Consider the following 18,671-nt stretch of genomic DNA (forward strand, 5'->3'; position numbering starts at 1 on the left):
CTGAAGGCAAAAGGATAAGAGGGCAGCACAGGATGAGATGGTTAGATAGGATCACTGACTCAACGGACATGAACTTGAGCAAACTCTAGGAGATGGGGAAAGACAGGGAAGCCTGGCATGCTGCAGTCCACAGATCACAAACAGTCAGACATGACTTAGCAACTGAACAACAGTTAGTAACAAGATCTAACTCTTACATGATCCTCATGTCCCAAGCACTATTCTAAATACTTTACACATATTAGTCTATCTTATCATATTCTAATAAGGTAGGTACTATTATTATCCTTACTTTATAGATGAATAAATGGAGACATTTGGAGGCTGTGTAATGTACTCAATATCACCATCTGCAAAGAATGGTGTCAAGAAATGAACTTCAGATGGACTGATTAAAGACATCACACGCTTATCTACTGGGCTATGTTAGTTACAAGGGTTAAAGAAGGAAGCAAGAGTAATGACTCCCTTCATGAGGGGGAGGAAAGAGAGGATATACTGGTATAACCAAGATAAAAGGGAAATACCTGAATATCATCATATGTGATAGGATATCATATGAGTTTCATCATATGAACTTATGAAAGTAGGAGAAGAGATCAGGGATTAGTGTAAAGATTTAGGACAAGAGAGGAGCACACACTACAGACGCAACAGAAGAATAAAACCTGTGAAACATTTTCTGTAGCTATGGTTGATAAAGAAGCCCCAAAGATAGCTATGTAAGGTCAAGTTCAGTGTGGATCTCTGGGGGAGGGGTAGGAAGGTTTGAGTTTGGAGATAAGCCTAGCAGGTAAGGCTAAAAGTGAAGCCTGGGAAGGATGTTAGGATATTGAAGAGAAGTTAATTTAAATGACTACATTTTACAATTCCAGACAAGTTATTTCAAGTAAAATAAACAAGTCTTGATAACTTAGTACACTGTTGGCCGTTACAATACAAGGTTAGGAAGCACAACGGTCAAATTGAATAATTCACACATTTTAATAAGAGCAATTAAAATATCAGACTAAGCAATTGAATATTCCATCAAGAAATGTTAACATTATTATTATTATTTCTGATGTGAATGTTTCTTTATTCAATATCAATAAATCTCAGACATTGAAAGACAAAATCTATTGTGAAGTTTTTATAAAATGAAAATAGTTGTCCAGCCTCAAATGGCTGTGATATATTTTTCTTCACAGGCAGACCAAGAAAAGGCTAAAACATGGATGAAATACTGACTTTATCTTTGCTGAATGTCTCCAGAAAACACTACCAAAATGTCAAAGGAAGAACTATTTTGAGCAATTGATATTTATAAAATACAATTATAATCCTATCATGCTCATCAACGACATTAAAAGAAAATGGTATGTTATTATCAAAATATAAACTCTAATAGCTAAATGAATTTCATAGATGTTGGCTAGTATTAAAATAGGGAGAATTTAAAGCAATACAAAATCATTTAAAAATATTATACTCTCCATGAAATACTTTTTCTAGACCAAGAGTTAGAAGCAACCAAAGGTCATTCAAATGCCATCTTGAACTTAGCCTAAAAACACTTTGTTTGCAGAAAATGATTAATTTTTAAAAATTTGTTTCTTTTCCGATAAATTTTTAAAGTTGATATGCTGTATTTTCATTTTTTGTTTAGTTCAAGAAATTTTCTTTCTCTTTCTCTTGTTTTTTCAGCCGCACGGCATGCAGGATCTTAGTTCCCCAACCAGGGATTGAACTCACTCTCCCTGCAGAGGAAGCTCAGATCCTCAACCACAGAACTGCCAGGGGAGTCCCAGAAATGATTAATTAAAAAATTTAATTCAGGGTTGACCATTCAATCATGATAAATGTTATTAAATATAAAAAGCAAAATCTTCCTCATAATTGTGCTCACTTTTTGGATGATTTTTTGGTGTTTAGATTGGACTGATGAACAGTTTTGTTTTTTTTTTTTTAATGTTTTAGGGTTCAAGGAATATTAGTCAACTGCATACACTCTGGAACATATGGTCTTGATTGATTTCCAAGTATAGAGGTATATTTCATTAAATATAGAGAATTTGCAAAACAAATGCTTCAAAACAAGATTTTGAATTTAAAGATGATTTAACTGCTGATTGATTTTGACTAGTCAATTCTTTTAGAAAGGTTTCAAAATCTGAGAGCCTATGCTAGCCAGGACATCCTTATGGTGATGCTCAGAAGAGCAAAGGATGGGTATACATAAGCCTCTTGTGCTACTGACTGCTTGCTTCTAATAGAATATTCATGATTACATTCCAAAGCCAACTATAAAATTTTTGCTTTGTTAAAAAATATTTTAGGTACTGAATACCTCATTATTTGTTTTATGTCTCACCACCATACTTTATGAGGCAAATGGATTCATTTTAAAATAAAATATCAATACTATGTTACAGATATCCATAGAAATGCTAAGTATTCCAGTGCACACTGACTGCAGTTATAAGTGCTTCCTCATCAAGGCATTGTCATTTTGAGATGTTTTTAAGAACTTTGCACTGAGACTAGAAGATAAATTAATAATGGCCTCTTGTAAGGTTTTGAAATATGTCTTGGGATTTCCACTTTGGGATTACAGCATAAAACAATGAGCAATGCAAATCAGGAAATGACTCTGAAAGGAAACAAATATTTCATACTTTCCCAAGGTTAATTATTATCTTTTTGTAAGGACATGTGCCTTCCCACAAATATTTAATATTCTTAATATACTTCAATACTTGTAATATATGTTTCCTCCACATTTAAAAGTTAAGCATGAAGAAGTTCAGAGCATGGGGCATTCTCACCTTATTATACACGTTGTGACTAAACAAGGTGTGAGAATTCTCCTGTTCATCACTCAGGGAGAAGGAGGACAAGTGACTGAAGGGTCCAGGGGTAAGACAATCAGCATGCGGGAGGGTCTGTGGTCGCAGTAGGGACTTAGCAGGAGGATGAAGTCTAGTCTGATATAAAGGATGGAGAGACACAGGCTTGGGAGGGACAGGTGCACCCTGGGAAGAAGAAAGGCATAAAGAGGGTGTTAGTGGGCAAAGGTCATGCTTCCTCGAAACTGAGCCTGAGCATTATTGATGCTGGGCTTCCCTGGTGGCTCAGATGGCAAAGAATCTGCCTGCAATGCAGGAGACCTGGGTTCAATCCCTGGGTAGGGAAGATCAACTGGAGAAGGGAATGGCTACCTATTCCAATATTTTTGCCTGGGAAATCCCATGGACAGAGGAGCCTAGCCAGCTACAGTCCATGGGGTCACAAAGAGTCAGACAAGACTAAGTGACTAACTCACATACACACTATGGACACTACATCAAAATATTTTACTAGCAGGAAGTAAATCTCTCCTTACACTCTTGAGGGCTTCCCTCATAGCTCAGGTAAAGAATCCTCCTGCAATATAGGAGACCCCGGTTTGATTCCTGGGTTGGGAAGATCCGCTGGAGAAGGGATAGGCTACCCACTCCAGTATTCTTGGGCTTCTCTTGTGGCTCAGGTGGTAAAGAATCCGCCTGCAATGAGGGAGACCTGAGTTCGATCCCTGGGTTGGGAAGATCCCCTGGAGAAGGAAAAGGCCACCCACTCCAGTATTCTGGCCTGGAGAATTCCACGGACTGTGTATAGTATATGGGGTCGCAAAGAGTCGGAAGCGACTTTCACTCACTCACTCACTGCACTCTCGATCCTGACAAGACTCCTGCTTTTACAGCGCATTGTCTGTCTCTTCCAGTAACTTCTGTAGGCTGCCCACCTCCAGCCTCTCCTGCAGATCTGAACTAGTATCTGCAGTGTCCCCTGATGGGACCACATTTGTTTAAGGACAGAACTCATCCCAAAGGCGGGAAGATGGGACTAAAGTCTCTAATGAAGAGGTAAGAGTGGAATTTAACATAAAAGTGCTTGTGATTTGGCCTGGAAGAAGCTGGGGGGAAAAAGTGGGAGGGCATCATAGAGAATATCAACTCATGATTTAAGCCATAGTGCCATGAGTTTCTGGGTTGGGCTGAGCTTGGGGAAGATATCAGGGAGAGGTAGTCTAGAAAGAATGAATGAAGATGCTCCTTCCAGGCAGTGTGTTATTTTGGGAAGAAGCTGGAGAGCAAACAGACAAGCTCAACTGTAAAGAAGGGAGGCAATGAGGTTTAAACCAGAGAGGGCCTTCCCACCCCTGGAAAGGGGTACCTGCGGAAGTCTCCAAGGAAGTAAGAGCTAGTAGGTGAGACCTTCAATTACGTGAAAGGAGCAAGAAAACCACCATGAGGGGAAGTCTTGAGCTTACAAAGAAAACTCAAAGGCCTATATACATATTTATCATAAAAGAAAAGGGTTACTATTTTGCAGATCTTTTTTAAGCACTTCTTATATTCCTGACAATTTTACTGTAAGATAACAAATTGACAGTGATTATCCTACAATAAAATCCCTTAGGGCATAAACTTTATAAAATGAAATCTGTTTTATTCACTTTTGTAACCTCAGCATCAAGCATAACGCCTAATGGAGCAGATATTCAATGCAGTAATGACTAAATTTCCAAAAGAATATGATATATTCAAAGAGGTCAAGAATGCATTCAATTATTTCATTATTTTTCTGTTCTATTAGCAATAAATAAATGTGTTTGGCTGTGTGAAATGGAAATTTAGTACAAAATAATACATATTACTAAAAATGACATTCAGCTAAACAGGAAAATTCAACTTTTAAAACTATGCGATTCATATTATTTTCTGTCAGCCAAATTGATTTTGTCAAAATCATGATTGATTAAGTCACTAATTGGTTTTCTAAAATTTATGCTGAATCTGTTTGCTGTATCAGAAGATGCCTCCTGCAATGGGGTCAAACTTACTTTAAAAGCTTACTTCAAAACACACTTTAAAAATATTTAAGCAAGTTAATCACCCTGATACCAAACCAGACAAAGACAACACAAAAAAAGAAAACTACAGGACAATATCACCAATAAACATAGATGCAAAATCCTCAACAAAATTTTAGCAAACAGAATTCAGCAACACATCAAAAAGCTCATACACCCTGATCAAGTTGGGTTTATTCCAGGGATGCAAGGATGCTTCAATATACATAAATCAATCCATGTGATACACCACACTAACATTGAAAGATAAAAACCAAATGACCATCTCAATAGATGCAGAAAAAGCCTCTGACAAAATTCAGTACCATTTATGATTAAAACTCTTCAAGAAATGAGCATGGAAGGAACCTACCTCAACATAGTAAAGGCCATATATTTTAAGCCTACAGCAAACATTATTCTCAATGGTGAAAAACTGAAAGTATTCACCCTAAGACCAAGAACAAGACAAGGGTGTTCACTTTCCCCACTATTATTCAACATAATTCTGGAAGTCCTAGCTACAGCAATCAGAGAAGAAAAAGAAATAAAAGGAATCCAGATTGGAAAAGAAGAAGTAAAGCTCTCACTGTTTGCAGATGACATGATACTGTGCATAGAAAATCCTAAAGATAGTATCAAAAAATTACTAGAGCTAATCACTGAATTTAGCAAGGTCGCAGGATACAAAATCAATACACAGAAATCACTTGCATTTCTGTATACTAACAATGAAAAACCAGAAAGAGATATTAAGGAATCAATCCCACTCACCATTGCAACAAAAAGAATTAAATATCTAGAAATAAACTTACTTAAGGAGACAAAAGAACTGTACATAGAAAATTATAAGACATTGATGAAAGAAATCAAAGATGACATAAACAGATGGAGAGATACTCCATGTTCCTGGGTAGGAAGAATCAATATTGTGAAAATGACTATACTGCCAAACGCAGTCTACAGATTCAATGTGATCCTATCAAATTACCAATGGCATTTTTCACAGAAGTAGAACAAAAAATTTCACAATTCATATGGTAACACAAAAGACTCCGAATAGCCAAAACAGTCTTGAGAAAGAAGAATGGAGCTTGAGGAATCAACCTTCCTGACTTCAGACTGTATTACAAAACTACAGTGATCAAGACAGTATGGTACTGGCACAAAAACAGAAATATAGACCAATGGAACAAGATAGAAAGCCCAGAAATAAACCCATGCATCTATGAGTAGCTTATTTTTGACAAAGGAGGCAAGAATATACAATGGGGCAAAGACAGCCTCTTCAATAAATGGTGCTGGGAAAACATGTAAAAGAATGAAATTAGAACACTTTCTAATGCCATACACAAAGATAAATTCAAAATGGATTAAAGACCTAAATGTAAGGCCAGAATTTAGAAAACTCTTAGAGGAAAACAGAGGCAGAACACTCGATAACATAAATCAAAGCAAGATCCTCTATGTCCCACCTCCTAGAGTCATGGAAATAAAAACAAAAGTAAACAAGTGGGACCTGATTAAACTTAAAAGCTTTTGCACAGTAAAGGAAACTATAAGCAAGGTGAAAATACAATCCTCAGAATGGTAGAAAATAATAGCAAATGAAACAACTGACAAAGGATCTATTTCCAAGATATACAAGCAGCTCATACAACCCAATATCAGAAAAACAAAAAACCCAATCAAAAAGTGGGAAAAAGAGCTAAACAGACATTTCTCCAAAGAAGATATACAGGTGGCTAACAAACACATGAAAAGATGCTCAACATCACTCATTATTGGAGAAATGCAAATCAAAACTACAATGAGATATCACCTCACACCAGTCAGAATGGCTTATTACTTTCTTTTTTTTACCTCTTGTGTTTATTTTAAATATCAAGCAAATAAAAATCTACATTTCACTTCACATATACAGACTATAAGATACATTTATTAAAAAGACAGCAATCTATACACAGTGTTCTGCATCTTTTTTTTTTTTTTTTCCATTTGACAACAGTTTGGGAACATTTCAGTACATGAAAGCTATCGATTCCCTATGAGGCACATTACTGAGTTATCTCACTGATTATAACCATCATTCAGTGCTTCTCTTGGAAGTCCCAAGTATATAATCTAAACTGCCAAATCAACTAGGACTGTCATAAATTTAGCTCTTCTTTGCCAGTTTCTACAATTTTCAGGATTTTCTTTAGTCTAGTCCCATTGGCTAATGCCTCTAACATTATTATTGTTAAATAACAGTCATGTTAATGTGCAATTTTAATGGGAGTCTTGTAGTATTGCCCACTAAAGGTGGCTTTTAGATTAAAATGTATTCTAATCATGTTTTATTTCTCAATCAACTGTTCCATTATTTTATCAACTAATTATATTCCTTAACTGATGTGAAAAGTGGTTAATATGAAAATTGAGTAGTAAGCACAAAGAATAATTGTGTAAGAAAAAGCCAGCATTGTTGTTGATAGTTGACAGTGCCTAGGAAAAGAGAAATTGCACAGGCTCTGCTTTAGAGTCTGGGTTCAGCTTTTTTTCCTTGAAAGCTTTTTTTAATTAATTCATTTTATTGAAGTAGAGTTATAAAATTTCTTCCAAGAACTATTTTAACTATGTCTGGTAAGTTATAATAGATGATTGTCTCATTATATTTTTTTCAGGTAGAAATTTTATATTTAATTTCTTCTTTACTTTGCTGAAAAGCAAATTTTTCAATATATAGCTGACAGGGATTTTGTGTTTTCTAAATTTGTTATTAATTTAAAAAATTTTTGTGATCAGAGAAATTTCTCTACTATTTTTTCTTGACAGTTAATATTTTATTGAGGTTTAGTTTATTAACAATGTTATACAAATTTTAGATGTACATGATGATTCACAATTTTTAAAGATTATTCTCCATTTACAGTTACTATAAAATATTGGCTATATTTTGTTGCAGGATACAGTCAAACTACATATATATTAATTCAACTTACTTAAGAGGATCTATCTTTACCTAGTTTCCTATATAATCTATCATAACCTGAAAAATGAGATCTTTATCACCAATATATTTTCACTTTTTCTCACCTTATATCTTGCCTTTGCCTTATGAGTGTTGATGTTATATTCTGATGTTTAGATACCCTAATGATTGTATCCTCCATGTGAATTTTATCTTTTAGCATATAAAGGGGTCTTATTTGTCTTATTTAAGGAAATTCTATTTAAGAGCCTCTTGATAAAAGTGGAAGAGGAGAGTGAAAAAGCTGGCTCAAAACTCAACATTCAAAAAACTAAGATCATGGCATCTAGTCCTACTACTTAGTGATAAATAGATGGGGAAACAATGGAGATAGCTGCAGACTTAATTTTCTTGGGCTCCAGAATCACTGTAGATGGTGACTGTAGCCATGAAATTAAGAGTCTTGCTCCTTGGAATAAAAGCTATGACAAGCCTAGACCGCATATTAAAAAGCAGAGACATTAATTTACTGACAAAGGTCAGTATAGTCAAAGCTATGGTTTTTCCAGTGGTCATGTATGGATGTGAGAGTTGGACCATAAAGAAAGCTGAGCACCAAAGAATTGATGCTTTTGAACTGGGTTGTTGGAGAAGACTCTTGAGAGTCCATTGGACTGCAAGGAGATCCAACCAGTCCATCCTAAAGGAGATCAGTCCTGGGTATTCATTGGAAGGACTGATGTTGAAGCTGAAACTCCAATACTTTGGCCACCTCATGCGAAGAGTTGACTCATTGGAAAAGACCGTGATGCTGGAAGGATTGGGGGCAGGAGGAGAAGGGGATGACAGAGGATGAGATGGCTGGATGGTATCGCCGACTCGATGGACATGGGTTTGAGCAAGCTCCAGGAGTTGGTGATGGACAGGGAAGCCTGGTGCGCTGCAGTCCATGAGGTCACAAAGAGTTGAACACAACTGAGCAATAAACTGAACTGAAGGAAATTTGGCCAGGAGTCAACCTTCCCAATATGAAGATTATAATCTCTCCTCTTTTGGTTTGTAGCTTCTAAAACAAAACTTTGTCATCAAAACTCTTCTCATTCACTGGGTTTTACAGTCCCAGCTTTTTTTTCGTTATCCAATCTGGCAGGATTAGATAATAAATCCAATCCTTTTGGATTTTCTTTTCCCTTTTTAAAAATTTTGTTTATCTCCACAGTAAATAAGTCTTTCCTGGACTGTAAGTTTTTGCAAGAGGTTCATATGAGAAAGGGACAGTTACCTGGGATTGTCTTTGTGCTCCAAAGATACAGGCTTTGGGGTGTGAGTCTGTTTAGCCTTTATTTTTCCTTAAATAATGAATACTGTCATCTGTACAGTATTTTACACGGCAGCTTCTCTGTGTTCAGGCTGCCACAGAGAGCGAGCCTCCTACAAACCTGACTTACTCTGTGATTCACTGTCCAGCCTCACCTCTTCTACATCCCAGAACAAAATCAGGTCAGGGATCTTCTGTTACCAACACATGCACCCATGCAAAGACAAGTGGTTGGGGTTTGCTTATTAAGATACATTCCACACACTCAAGAAGGGTATTTACTGATTGCAGCCTTAATCCATTTCCTCCCAAATACACATCTGCTCACACTCGGCACTGATCTTTGCATCCTTTAGCTGTCACCTCACTGTTTTTTGTTTGTTTGTTTCTCCTCCTTTTTGCTTCCAGGTGATATCAGGCTGATAAAATGTGATTCATGGCTAACTTGATAGTTTTCATAGTCAAGAACCTCCTTTATAGTTTTGAAAAACACTCATAATGCATCATGAACTTTTTAAAACAGTTCCCCATAAGGAGATAACCTGAAGAACTCTGAATGAGGCAAAATATTTTATTGGTTCTTCTCTAACTCATTATTGTAAATTATGTAAATATCTTTTACATCCATGTCCCTATATACCTATTCCTACATATAGGAGTCTTTACTATATGTATAAAATCATATGCATATATGTAATGTATATAGTGTGTATGTGTATCTATATCTTCCTTTTCATCATAGCTTATCTATGAATATTTATATAATTTGCAACCTCATAACACACTCCATTTATATTATATATATATATATATATATATATATATATATATATATATATATATATACTCCATTGCTGATTATACCTTCATAGCTTTCTTGAAGAACAGTGACTTCATTAAAGACACTTATTTTAGAAAATAAAATATATTCTGACAATTTTCCTTTAAGTATGAAAAAAATCACATATATTTCATATTTAGAACACAAATTCTATAACTTGAGAATATTTTTACATTTATACTTTGATCCAGCTGCATAATAAAACTCCAATATAATGTAATCTGCTCATTACCTTTTCAAATATTCAGAGGTGTTTTCTATGCAATTTCTAAAGGCATTTGATGCAAAGGAGTAAATTTCAGTACATCATTCTTTTGTTTTCTATGTATTGTATTACAATGTTTACTGCAGTAGGAAAAAATACATGTATCCCCAATGAAATTGGGTTTTTAATTTTTTCCTTTATTAAGTTTCCTCAGAAAAGATTTTGTCATTTACTTAAACAAAACTTTAATACTGAGTGCCCCTTGCCTTTAAACAAGCAAGCTCTGGGAGTTGGTGATGGACAGGGAAGCCTGGCATTCTGCAGTCCATGGGGTCGCAAAGAGTCGAACACAACTGAGTGACTGAACTGAACTGAACTGCCTTTAAACATTCCTGAAAATTGCACAGCATCTCCAAGTCCTAGATGCCGACTCTGTAAATATGTTACTAATTATGATGCCATAATACAGTGATGGAATCCCATTTGAGCTATTTCAAATACTGAAAGATGATGCTGTGAAAGTGCTGCACTCAATATGCCAGCAAATCTGGAAAACTCAGCAGTGGCCACAGGACTGGAAAAGGTCACTTTTCATTCTAATCCCAAAGAAAGGCAATGCCAAAGAAAGCTCAAACTACCACACAATTGCACTCATCTCACACGCGAGTAAAATAATGCTCAAAATTCTCCAAGCCAGGCTTCAATAATACATGAACCGTGAACTTCCAGATGTTCAAGCTGGTTTAGAAAAGGCAGAGGAACCAGAGATCAAATTGCCAACATCCGCTGGATCATCGAAAAAGCAAGAGAGTTCCAGAAAAACATCTACTTCTGCTTTATTGACTATGCCAAAGCCTTCGACTGTGTGGATCACAGTAAACTGTGGACAATTCTGAAAGAGATGGGAATACCAGACCATCTGACCTGTCTCTTGAGAAACCTGTATGCAGGTCAGGAAGCAACAGTTAGAACTGGACATGGAACAACAGACTGGTTCCAAATAGGAAAAGGAGTACGTCAAGGCTGTATATTGTCAGCCTGTTTATTTAACTTATATGCAGAGTACATCATGAGAAACGCTGGGCTGGAAGAAACACAAGCTGGAATCAAGATTGCCAGGAGAAATATCAATAATCTCAGATATGCAGATGACACCACCCTTATGGCAGAAAGTGAAGAACTAAAGAGCCTCTTGATGAAAGTGAAAGAGAAGAGTGAAAAAGTTGGCTTAAAGCTCAACGTTCAGAAAACTAAGATCATGGCATCTGGTCCCATCACTTCATGGGAAATAGATGGGGAAACAGTGTCAGACTTTATTTTTTTGGGCTCCAAAATCACTGCTGATGGTGATTGCAGCCATGAAATTAAAAGATGCTTACTCCTTGGAAGGAAGGTTATGACCAACCTAGACAGCATATTTAAAAGCAGAGACATTACTTTGCCAACAAAGGTCCATCTAGTCAAGGCTATGGTTTTTCCAGTGGTCATGTATGAATGTGAGAGTTGGACGGTGAAGAAAGTTGAGCACCGAAGAATTGATGCTCTTGAACTGTGGTGTTGGAGAAGACTCTTGAGAGTCCCTTGGACTGCAAGAAGATCCAACCAGTTCATCCTAAAGGAGATCATTGGTGTTCATTGGAAAGACTGATGTTGAAGCTGAAACTCCAATACTTTGGCCACCTCATGCGAAGAGTTGATTCATTGGAAAAGACCCTAATTCTGGGAAGGATTGGGGGCAGGAGGAGAAGGGGAAGACAGAGGATGAGATGGTTAGATGGCATCACCGACTCGATGGACATGGGTTTGGGTAAACTCTGGGAGTTGGTGATGGACAGGGAGGCCTAGCGTCCTGCGGTTCATGGGGTCGCAAAGAGTCGAACACGACTAAGAGACTGAATTGAACTGAACTGAATACAATTCTTATTTAAAATTCAAAGCAAAAAATATAAGCTGAGGGCTAGGTATGCTAATAATTAAAGAGTTACAAAACAAAAACAAACTCACACACATAGAGGACAGATTTGTGGTTTCCAAGAGAGAGGGGGTGGAGAAGGGATGGACTGAGAATTTGGGATTAGCAGACACAAATTATTATATATACTGAATCAATAAACAACAAGGCCCTACTGTTTATAGATCAGGGAACTGTATTCAATATCCTATGAATGGCAAAGAATATGAAAAATAATTTAGTGTATAACTGAATCACTTTGCGGTATACCAGAAATTAATACAACATTGCAAATAAACTATACTTCAATAAAATTTTAAAATATAATGAAAGCAGATATAAAATCTTCTTTCAAATATTAACATATATTAGGGAATCTAGAAAAATGGTATTGATGAATCTATTTGCAGGGCAGGAATGGAGATGCAGACATAGAGAACAGACTTGTGGACACAGCGAGGGGAGGGGGGGATGGGACAGAGAGTAGCGCTGATGTATATCCACCACCACGTGTGAACCAGAGGGCTAGTGGGGAGCTTCTGTGTAACATGGTGAAGCCAGCCTAATGCTCTGCGACGGCCTAGAGGGGTGGGAGGCAGGCTTGAGAGGGAGGGAAGATGTGTATACTCGGGGCTGACTCGTGCTGCTGTACACCAGAAACCAACAACAAAGCTGTAAAGCAATTATCTTCCCATTAAAAATAAAAAATCAACGATTTCAAATTTGGCCTACTTCTTGTCAAATTCCAGTAGGTTATCAGTGTTTATAACTTATACTTATGGCTGATAACAGGCTTATCCTAGGCCTAGCTGTTATAGGACCTCTGGTCATTTCTTATTGTTTATTCATTCTCTATATGAATAGTGGTATATTCAATCTAGATTATTTTGCAGAAGTTTTTAAAATACAAGCATTTGCTTACTGTATGAAGATTATTTATTTAAAAATAGTTGAGATGATAAATTTTGTGTCCAGTTGGGCACACAAACTGCAATAAAAGCCAACTGAGGACTTTCTGTCCATTGCAAAGCTGGAGAGCCCTGCCCCTTGCCTGGGAAATCTCACTTAGTATATACATGAGTTGCAAGTGTCCATCGTTCAGTCCTACAAAAGAGACTAATGTAAAACCACACACATCAACAGAGCTTAAAATCTTTCTTACTCTTAGAGAATGAACTTATGGTTGCCCTTGGGGAAAGAATGGCGGGGAGAGATAGTTGCGGAGTTTGGTCGACAGGTACACACTGCTATATTTAAAATGAATAACCAGCAAGGTCCTACTCTACAGCACAGAGAACTCTGCTCAATGTTATGTGGCAGCCTGGATGGAAGGAGGGTATGGGGGAAAAGGGACACACGTATATCCACCTGAAACTATCACAACATTGTTAATCAGCTATACTTCAATACAAGAAAAAATGCTAAAAAAATCCTTTCTTATTATTTTCCGTAAGGAGCCAACTTTTACTGTAAATGCCTAGATGCTGTATTTTGTAGGCTTTGCAAACCTTGTATTCTGTCACAATTACTCCTGCTATGATATCATGAAAGCAGCTTCAGATAATACGTAAACGAACAGATGTGGCGGTGTGCCCCTGAAACTATATAGAAGTAGTAGTGGATCAGATCCAACACACAGGCCACAGCTCCTAAACCTAAAGGTTTTAAAACAAAAAGACATTAATAAAATATTTATTATGGCTGGCCTGCACCTTACCTCCATTCCAATTATCTTGACATTGGTACCTTTTTCTTTGGAGATCACTATTCTAGATGATTCCTGGCAATGAACATCATTCTACTCTGATTTAGCATTAAATAGATGAATCTCATAAGGTTCTAGTTTTTGAGGGAAGAACAAGAACCATAAAATTCTCTTGTATATGTTTCTATCAGCAAGATATGTAAACATAGTTATTTCCCATGAAATCCATACAGTGCTTTTCACTTATTTGAGAATTTTCTTTTTCAACATAAAAATACATAGGACAACTTTTTCAAAATAAGCTTTATTTAAGCTTATTTGATTTTTAAAAAGGAATTATGTTATAATGCCCTGCAAAACTCCAAGAACACAAGAAGTTATGAAGCAAACAATATCTTTGTTCATTAGAGAAAAATTAGCAAATAGGCAGTGAATAAATTCACTTAGCTGTGTTTGTTAAAGAACTACAGAGTCTGCAGAATTAGATATTGACAGAGACATCCAAAAAATAATGCTATAGCAATATCTGATACATTCATCACTCTAGAAAAAGCCCACTTTCTATGTAGCCATCAAGTCAAATTGTTCAACTGCAAAAGTTGTTTCCATTTGTTTAACACCAAAGGGCATTGGAAGGCATATGGACTCTTCTCATTAAAGCTGGCACATCTGAGGCTCTTTTGCTCCATTCTGGTTTTCAAAAGTTACTTCCTTTTCTGTTGTTTAGTAATGAAGGGTGAAAATCCACTTTCCCCTTGCTTCTGCTTCCCCTCTGCACCCCCACATAGTTATCTGTGCCTGTGGGAACTCAGAGCACCGCTGGGAGAAATTACAGGAGCCTTTAACTCCATCTTCTTTTTCTTCTTCTCACCTCTTGGGGAAAACAACACTTGTTTTTAAATGCAGCACTTACTTTCAGCTTTTCTTTCCTGCCTGAAGCTTAGAACAATTTAAAACCAGAATGACAACATTTCCGCTACAGTTTTAATTTCAAACAGCAGTGTTCATAAAGGCAAGGACAATTACAATGTATTTCTTAGAGAGTGCCTCCTTCAGCCAAAGATGTATCAACATTTTACAGATATGATCACAGAAACTCCAGATTACTAAGAAGAGATTCAAATCATCGATAGTTCACTAAGATCAAGCCAAAATAAATTAGGTCTCTTAATTTTGAACATATGGCATAACTTCTTGCTTATCAACTGCAATTTTGGAGCATCCATATGCGTTTTAAAAGCAGGCATGCTTAAAGCAACACATCTATTTCAGGTTCTGATTTGAACCAAAAAATTTAAAGTTGTGAAATATGAAAAAGGTAGCATATGCTTAGCTATCTCAAATTCTCTATTTTAAAAGGAAGTTTTTAAAGGATTAAAACATAACTTTGAAGATAGAATTTGTATTATTTCGTGCTGAAAGTTTGTAGTTAGCTGAAAGCAAGTTTCACATAGCAGATAACATAGATAAGTCAAAGTGTTAGTCGCTCAGTCGTGTCCAACTCTTTGCGACCCCATGGAGTGTAGCCCACCCGGCTCCTGTGTCCAGGGAATTCTCCAGGCAAGAATACTGGAGTGGGTTTTCATGCTCTTCTTCAGGAGATCTTCCCAATCCAGGGATTGAACCTGGGTCTCCCACATTGCAGCCAAATTCCCTAGTGGGAAGCCCTGGTGAAGGAAATGGCTTCCCTGGAGAAGAAAACTCCAGTATTCTTTTTTAACTTCAAATTTATTTATTTTATGATTGAAGGATAATTGCTTTACAGAATTGTGTTAGTTTCTGCCAAACATCAACATGAATCCACTCCAGTATTCTTGCCTGGAGAATTTCGTGGACAGAGAAGCGGTGGGCTACATATACCCCATGGGGTCACAAAGAGTCAGACATGACTGAGCGGCTTTCACTTCCCTTCATTTCTTTACTGTCTGAGGCACCAGCAAAGCCCTTTTAACATAAATAAACATGAAGATACTTGATAGAAACATACTCATGGGAAAAGAAAGAGGAGGTATTTTATAATCAATCACAGTGGGTACCAGAGAGTGAAGACGCTGAGTTTTATGCTTTTCTATACATATAGTTCAGGAGAAGGCAATGGCACCCCACTCCAGTACTCTTGCCTGGAAAAATCCCATGGACGGTGGAGCCTGGTAGGCTGCAGCCCATGGGGTCACTAAGGGTCGGACACGACTGAGCGACTTCACTTTCATTTTTCCCTTTCATGTGCTGGAGAAGGAAATGGCAACCCACTCCAGTATTCTTGCCTGGAGAATCCCAGGGGCGGCGGAGCCTGGTGGGCTGCCGTCTGTGGGGTCACACAGAGTCGGACGCGACTGAAGCGACTTAGCAGCAGCAGCAGCATACATATAGTTCAGTTATCCCCCATCCTGATCTGGATGTTTTTAGGGGAAAGGCACAATTTAAGGTGAAGAAGTCAGAAAGTAACAAAGAAAAGAGGCTTCTCTGATTTCTCTTCATGGTGGGAAGAAAGAAGAGAATGTATTTGGTGACATGTTAGAAGGAAGTCAACTCCTTTCTTCCACAATTATAGCACTTCTAGAAGAAAGAGGAACAACAGTAAACATTTAGAAAAGTGTATTCCCTTTAAAGTGTCCACAGTCCTTTCACAGCGACTGGGGGGACTTTCCTGGCAGTCCAGTGGTTAAGAATCTGGGCTTCTACTGCAAAGGGTGCAGGTTCAATCCCTAGTGGGGGAACTAGGATCCCACATGCTGCATGGACAGGCCAAACACATTTTTTAAAAAGTCATAAATGAGCATGAGCATGTGTACCCTTAGAAATGAAATTAGTAGTCCCAGTTTTCTAGGATGAAATTGAAGTTCAGAAAGTTGACTGATCTTCCCAAGATCACACCAAGCCCATGTTCCTTCCATTGCCTTCCATCATGTTTCTCTCCTTTGTAGGAAGCAGGAAAGTTACTGCTGGATCAGTGAATGTGAAAGTCGCTCCATCGTGTCCGACTCTTTGTGACCCCATGGACTATACAGTCCATGGAATTCTCCAGGCCAGAATACTGGAGTGGGTAGCCATTCCCTTCTCCAGGGAATCTTCCCAACACAGGGATTGAACCCAGGTCTCCCACATTGCAGGTGATTCTTTACCAGCTGAGCCACCAGGGAAGCCCAGTGGGCTCCAGTAACCAACCAACCCTCTCGTCATGGTAGGGCCCCTTAATGGATAAAGAAACACCAGGCCATGGAGTATGTAGCCTGAGTGTGAAATCGACAATCAGAGGGAGGAAGTGCAGAGGGCTGCAGAGAAGATGAAGAGTAGCAAGAAGGAGACAGAGATTGAGGTTCAGATGTTTACAAACCACTAGAACCTAAGCACAAAGGGGTCAGGGATAGTATCTGCCCTGTTTCCTGAGAGGTCATCCACATTGTTTACATAGCCTGGCACAAACACAAATGGCTGGATGCTAAGAGGAGACAGAAGGGAACTGAGTGTGTAGAGAAGCGGCAACTTCACCCATCTCACCCATCAGGAAACCATGGCAAGGACCACAGGCCCATGATTGCTGTGCATTCCTTTCTCCTCTGTAGTTCTGCGTTCCATGGTCCTTCCACCAAACTGGGCCGCAAAGGCTTAATACCATCCTCATATCTAAGGGCAGGACTTTGGCGGTAACAGTTACAACTGAATTTCAAAGATAAATTCAGAGAAATTTCAAAGAGAAATTCAGTACATTTCACATATAAGAACCATTAGAGGTAGCCTTCATATTGTATGTTAACAAAGTGTTATAATTTTAAAGAAAAATGATCTTGCAATTTTTAAGATCCTGAAGTTTTGTTCCTTTGAATATATTATTGTCTTACTGAGAACTTAAGCTAAAACATTGAGGTTCAGGAACAAAATTGTGTTTCCTGTACAGAGCTGTGTCACCCAGTCCAGCATCACCTTCCAGAGAGATTTAGAAAAGCAAAAATTATCCTCCAAGTTCATTGCAAGGATTATCCCAGAGTCTTTTGTGGTTATGAAACAAAGTAATTAAAGTATGGTATTTTCTCTACCTAAAGAATGCAGAAATGAGAAATTCAGATATGGCAAAGACTTACAAAGACATTTTCATTTTCATTATAGAAACACTGTTGCTTAAATTTTAGTTTGCCTACTTGGCCTTTCTATCCAGGATGTTTGCAAAGGAAATAGCTGTCAAGTTTGCAAATAGAAAAAAGTAATATAAGTAGCAAATACCAGGATCCTGATAAAGGCTGTTATATATTTGTGTTTTTTATAGGAACACATACATATATAACACCCAGTTGTGGATGTGACTGGTGATAGAAGCAAAATTCAATGCTGTAAAGAGCAATATTACATAGGAACCAGGAATGTTAGGTCCATGAATCAGGGCAAATTGAAAGTGGTCAAACAGGAGATGACAAGAGTAAACATCGACATTCTAGGAATCAGCGAACTAAGATGGACTGGAATGGGTGAATTTAACTCAGATGAAAATTATATCTACTACTGTGGGCATCCCTTAGAAGAAATGGAGTAGTCATCACCGTCAACAAAAGAGTCCGAAATGCAGTACTTGGATGCAATCTCAAAAACAACAGAATGATCTCTGTTCTTTTCCAAGGCAAACCATTCAACATCACAGTAATTCAAGTCTATGCCTCGACCAGTAACGCTGAAGAAGCTGAAGTTGAACAGTTCTATGAGGACCTACAAAACCTTCTAGAATTAACACCCACAAAAGATGTCCTTTTCATTATAGGGGACTGGAATGCAAAAGTAGGAAGTCAAGAAACACCTGGAATAACAGGCAAATTTGGCCTTGGAGTACAGAATGAAG

The 18,671-nt window shown here is 37.6% G+C and overlaps 1 protein-coding gene across 50 annotated transcripts in view; it reads right to left on the bottom strand.

The window, feature by feature from the left end:
- Nucleotides 1-18,671, bottom strand: part of MLIP (muscular LMNA interacting protein) — a 277,308-nt gene that overhangs the window by 32,366 nt on the left and 226,271 nt on the right. For 31 of the 50 annotated variants that reach the window (XR_014062029.1, XR_014062028.1, XM_081519837.1 and 28 more), the window contains one exon: nt 2,808-3,014. The exons of the other annotated variants lie outside the window; for them this stretch is intronic. Coding sequence is in view for 29 of the 31 variants with exons in the window: in XM_081519837.1 (XP_081375963.1) it covers nt 2,808-3,014 (207 nt within the window). In the remaining 2 variants the exon portion in view is untranslated. The remainder of the gene's footprint in view (nt 1-2,807; nt 3,015-18,671) is intronic. 50 annotated transcript variants of the gene reach the window in all.

This window comes from Giraffa tippelskirchi, chromosome 8 (assembly GCF_054371585.1).
Source record: "Giraffa tippelskirchi isolate mGirTip1 chromosome 8, T2T-mGirTip1v1.2.pri, whole genome shotgun sequence".
Taxonomy (NCBI): domain Eukaryota; kingdom Metazoa; phylum Chordata; class Mammalia; order Artiodactyla; family Giraffidae; genus Giraffa; species Giraffa tippelskirchi.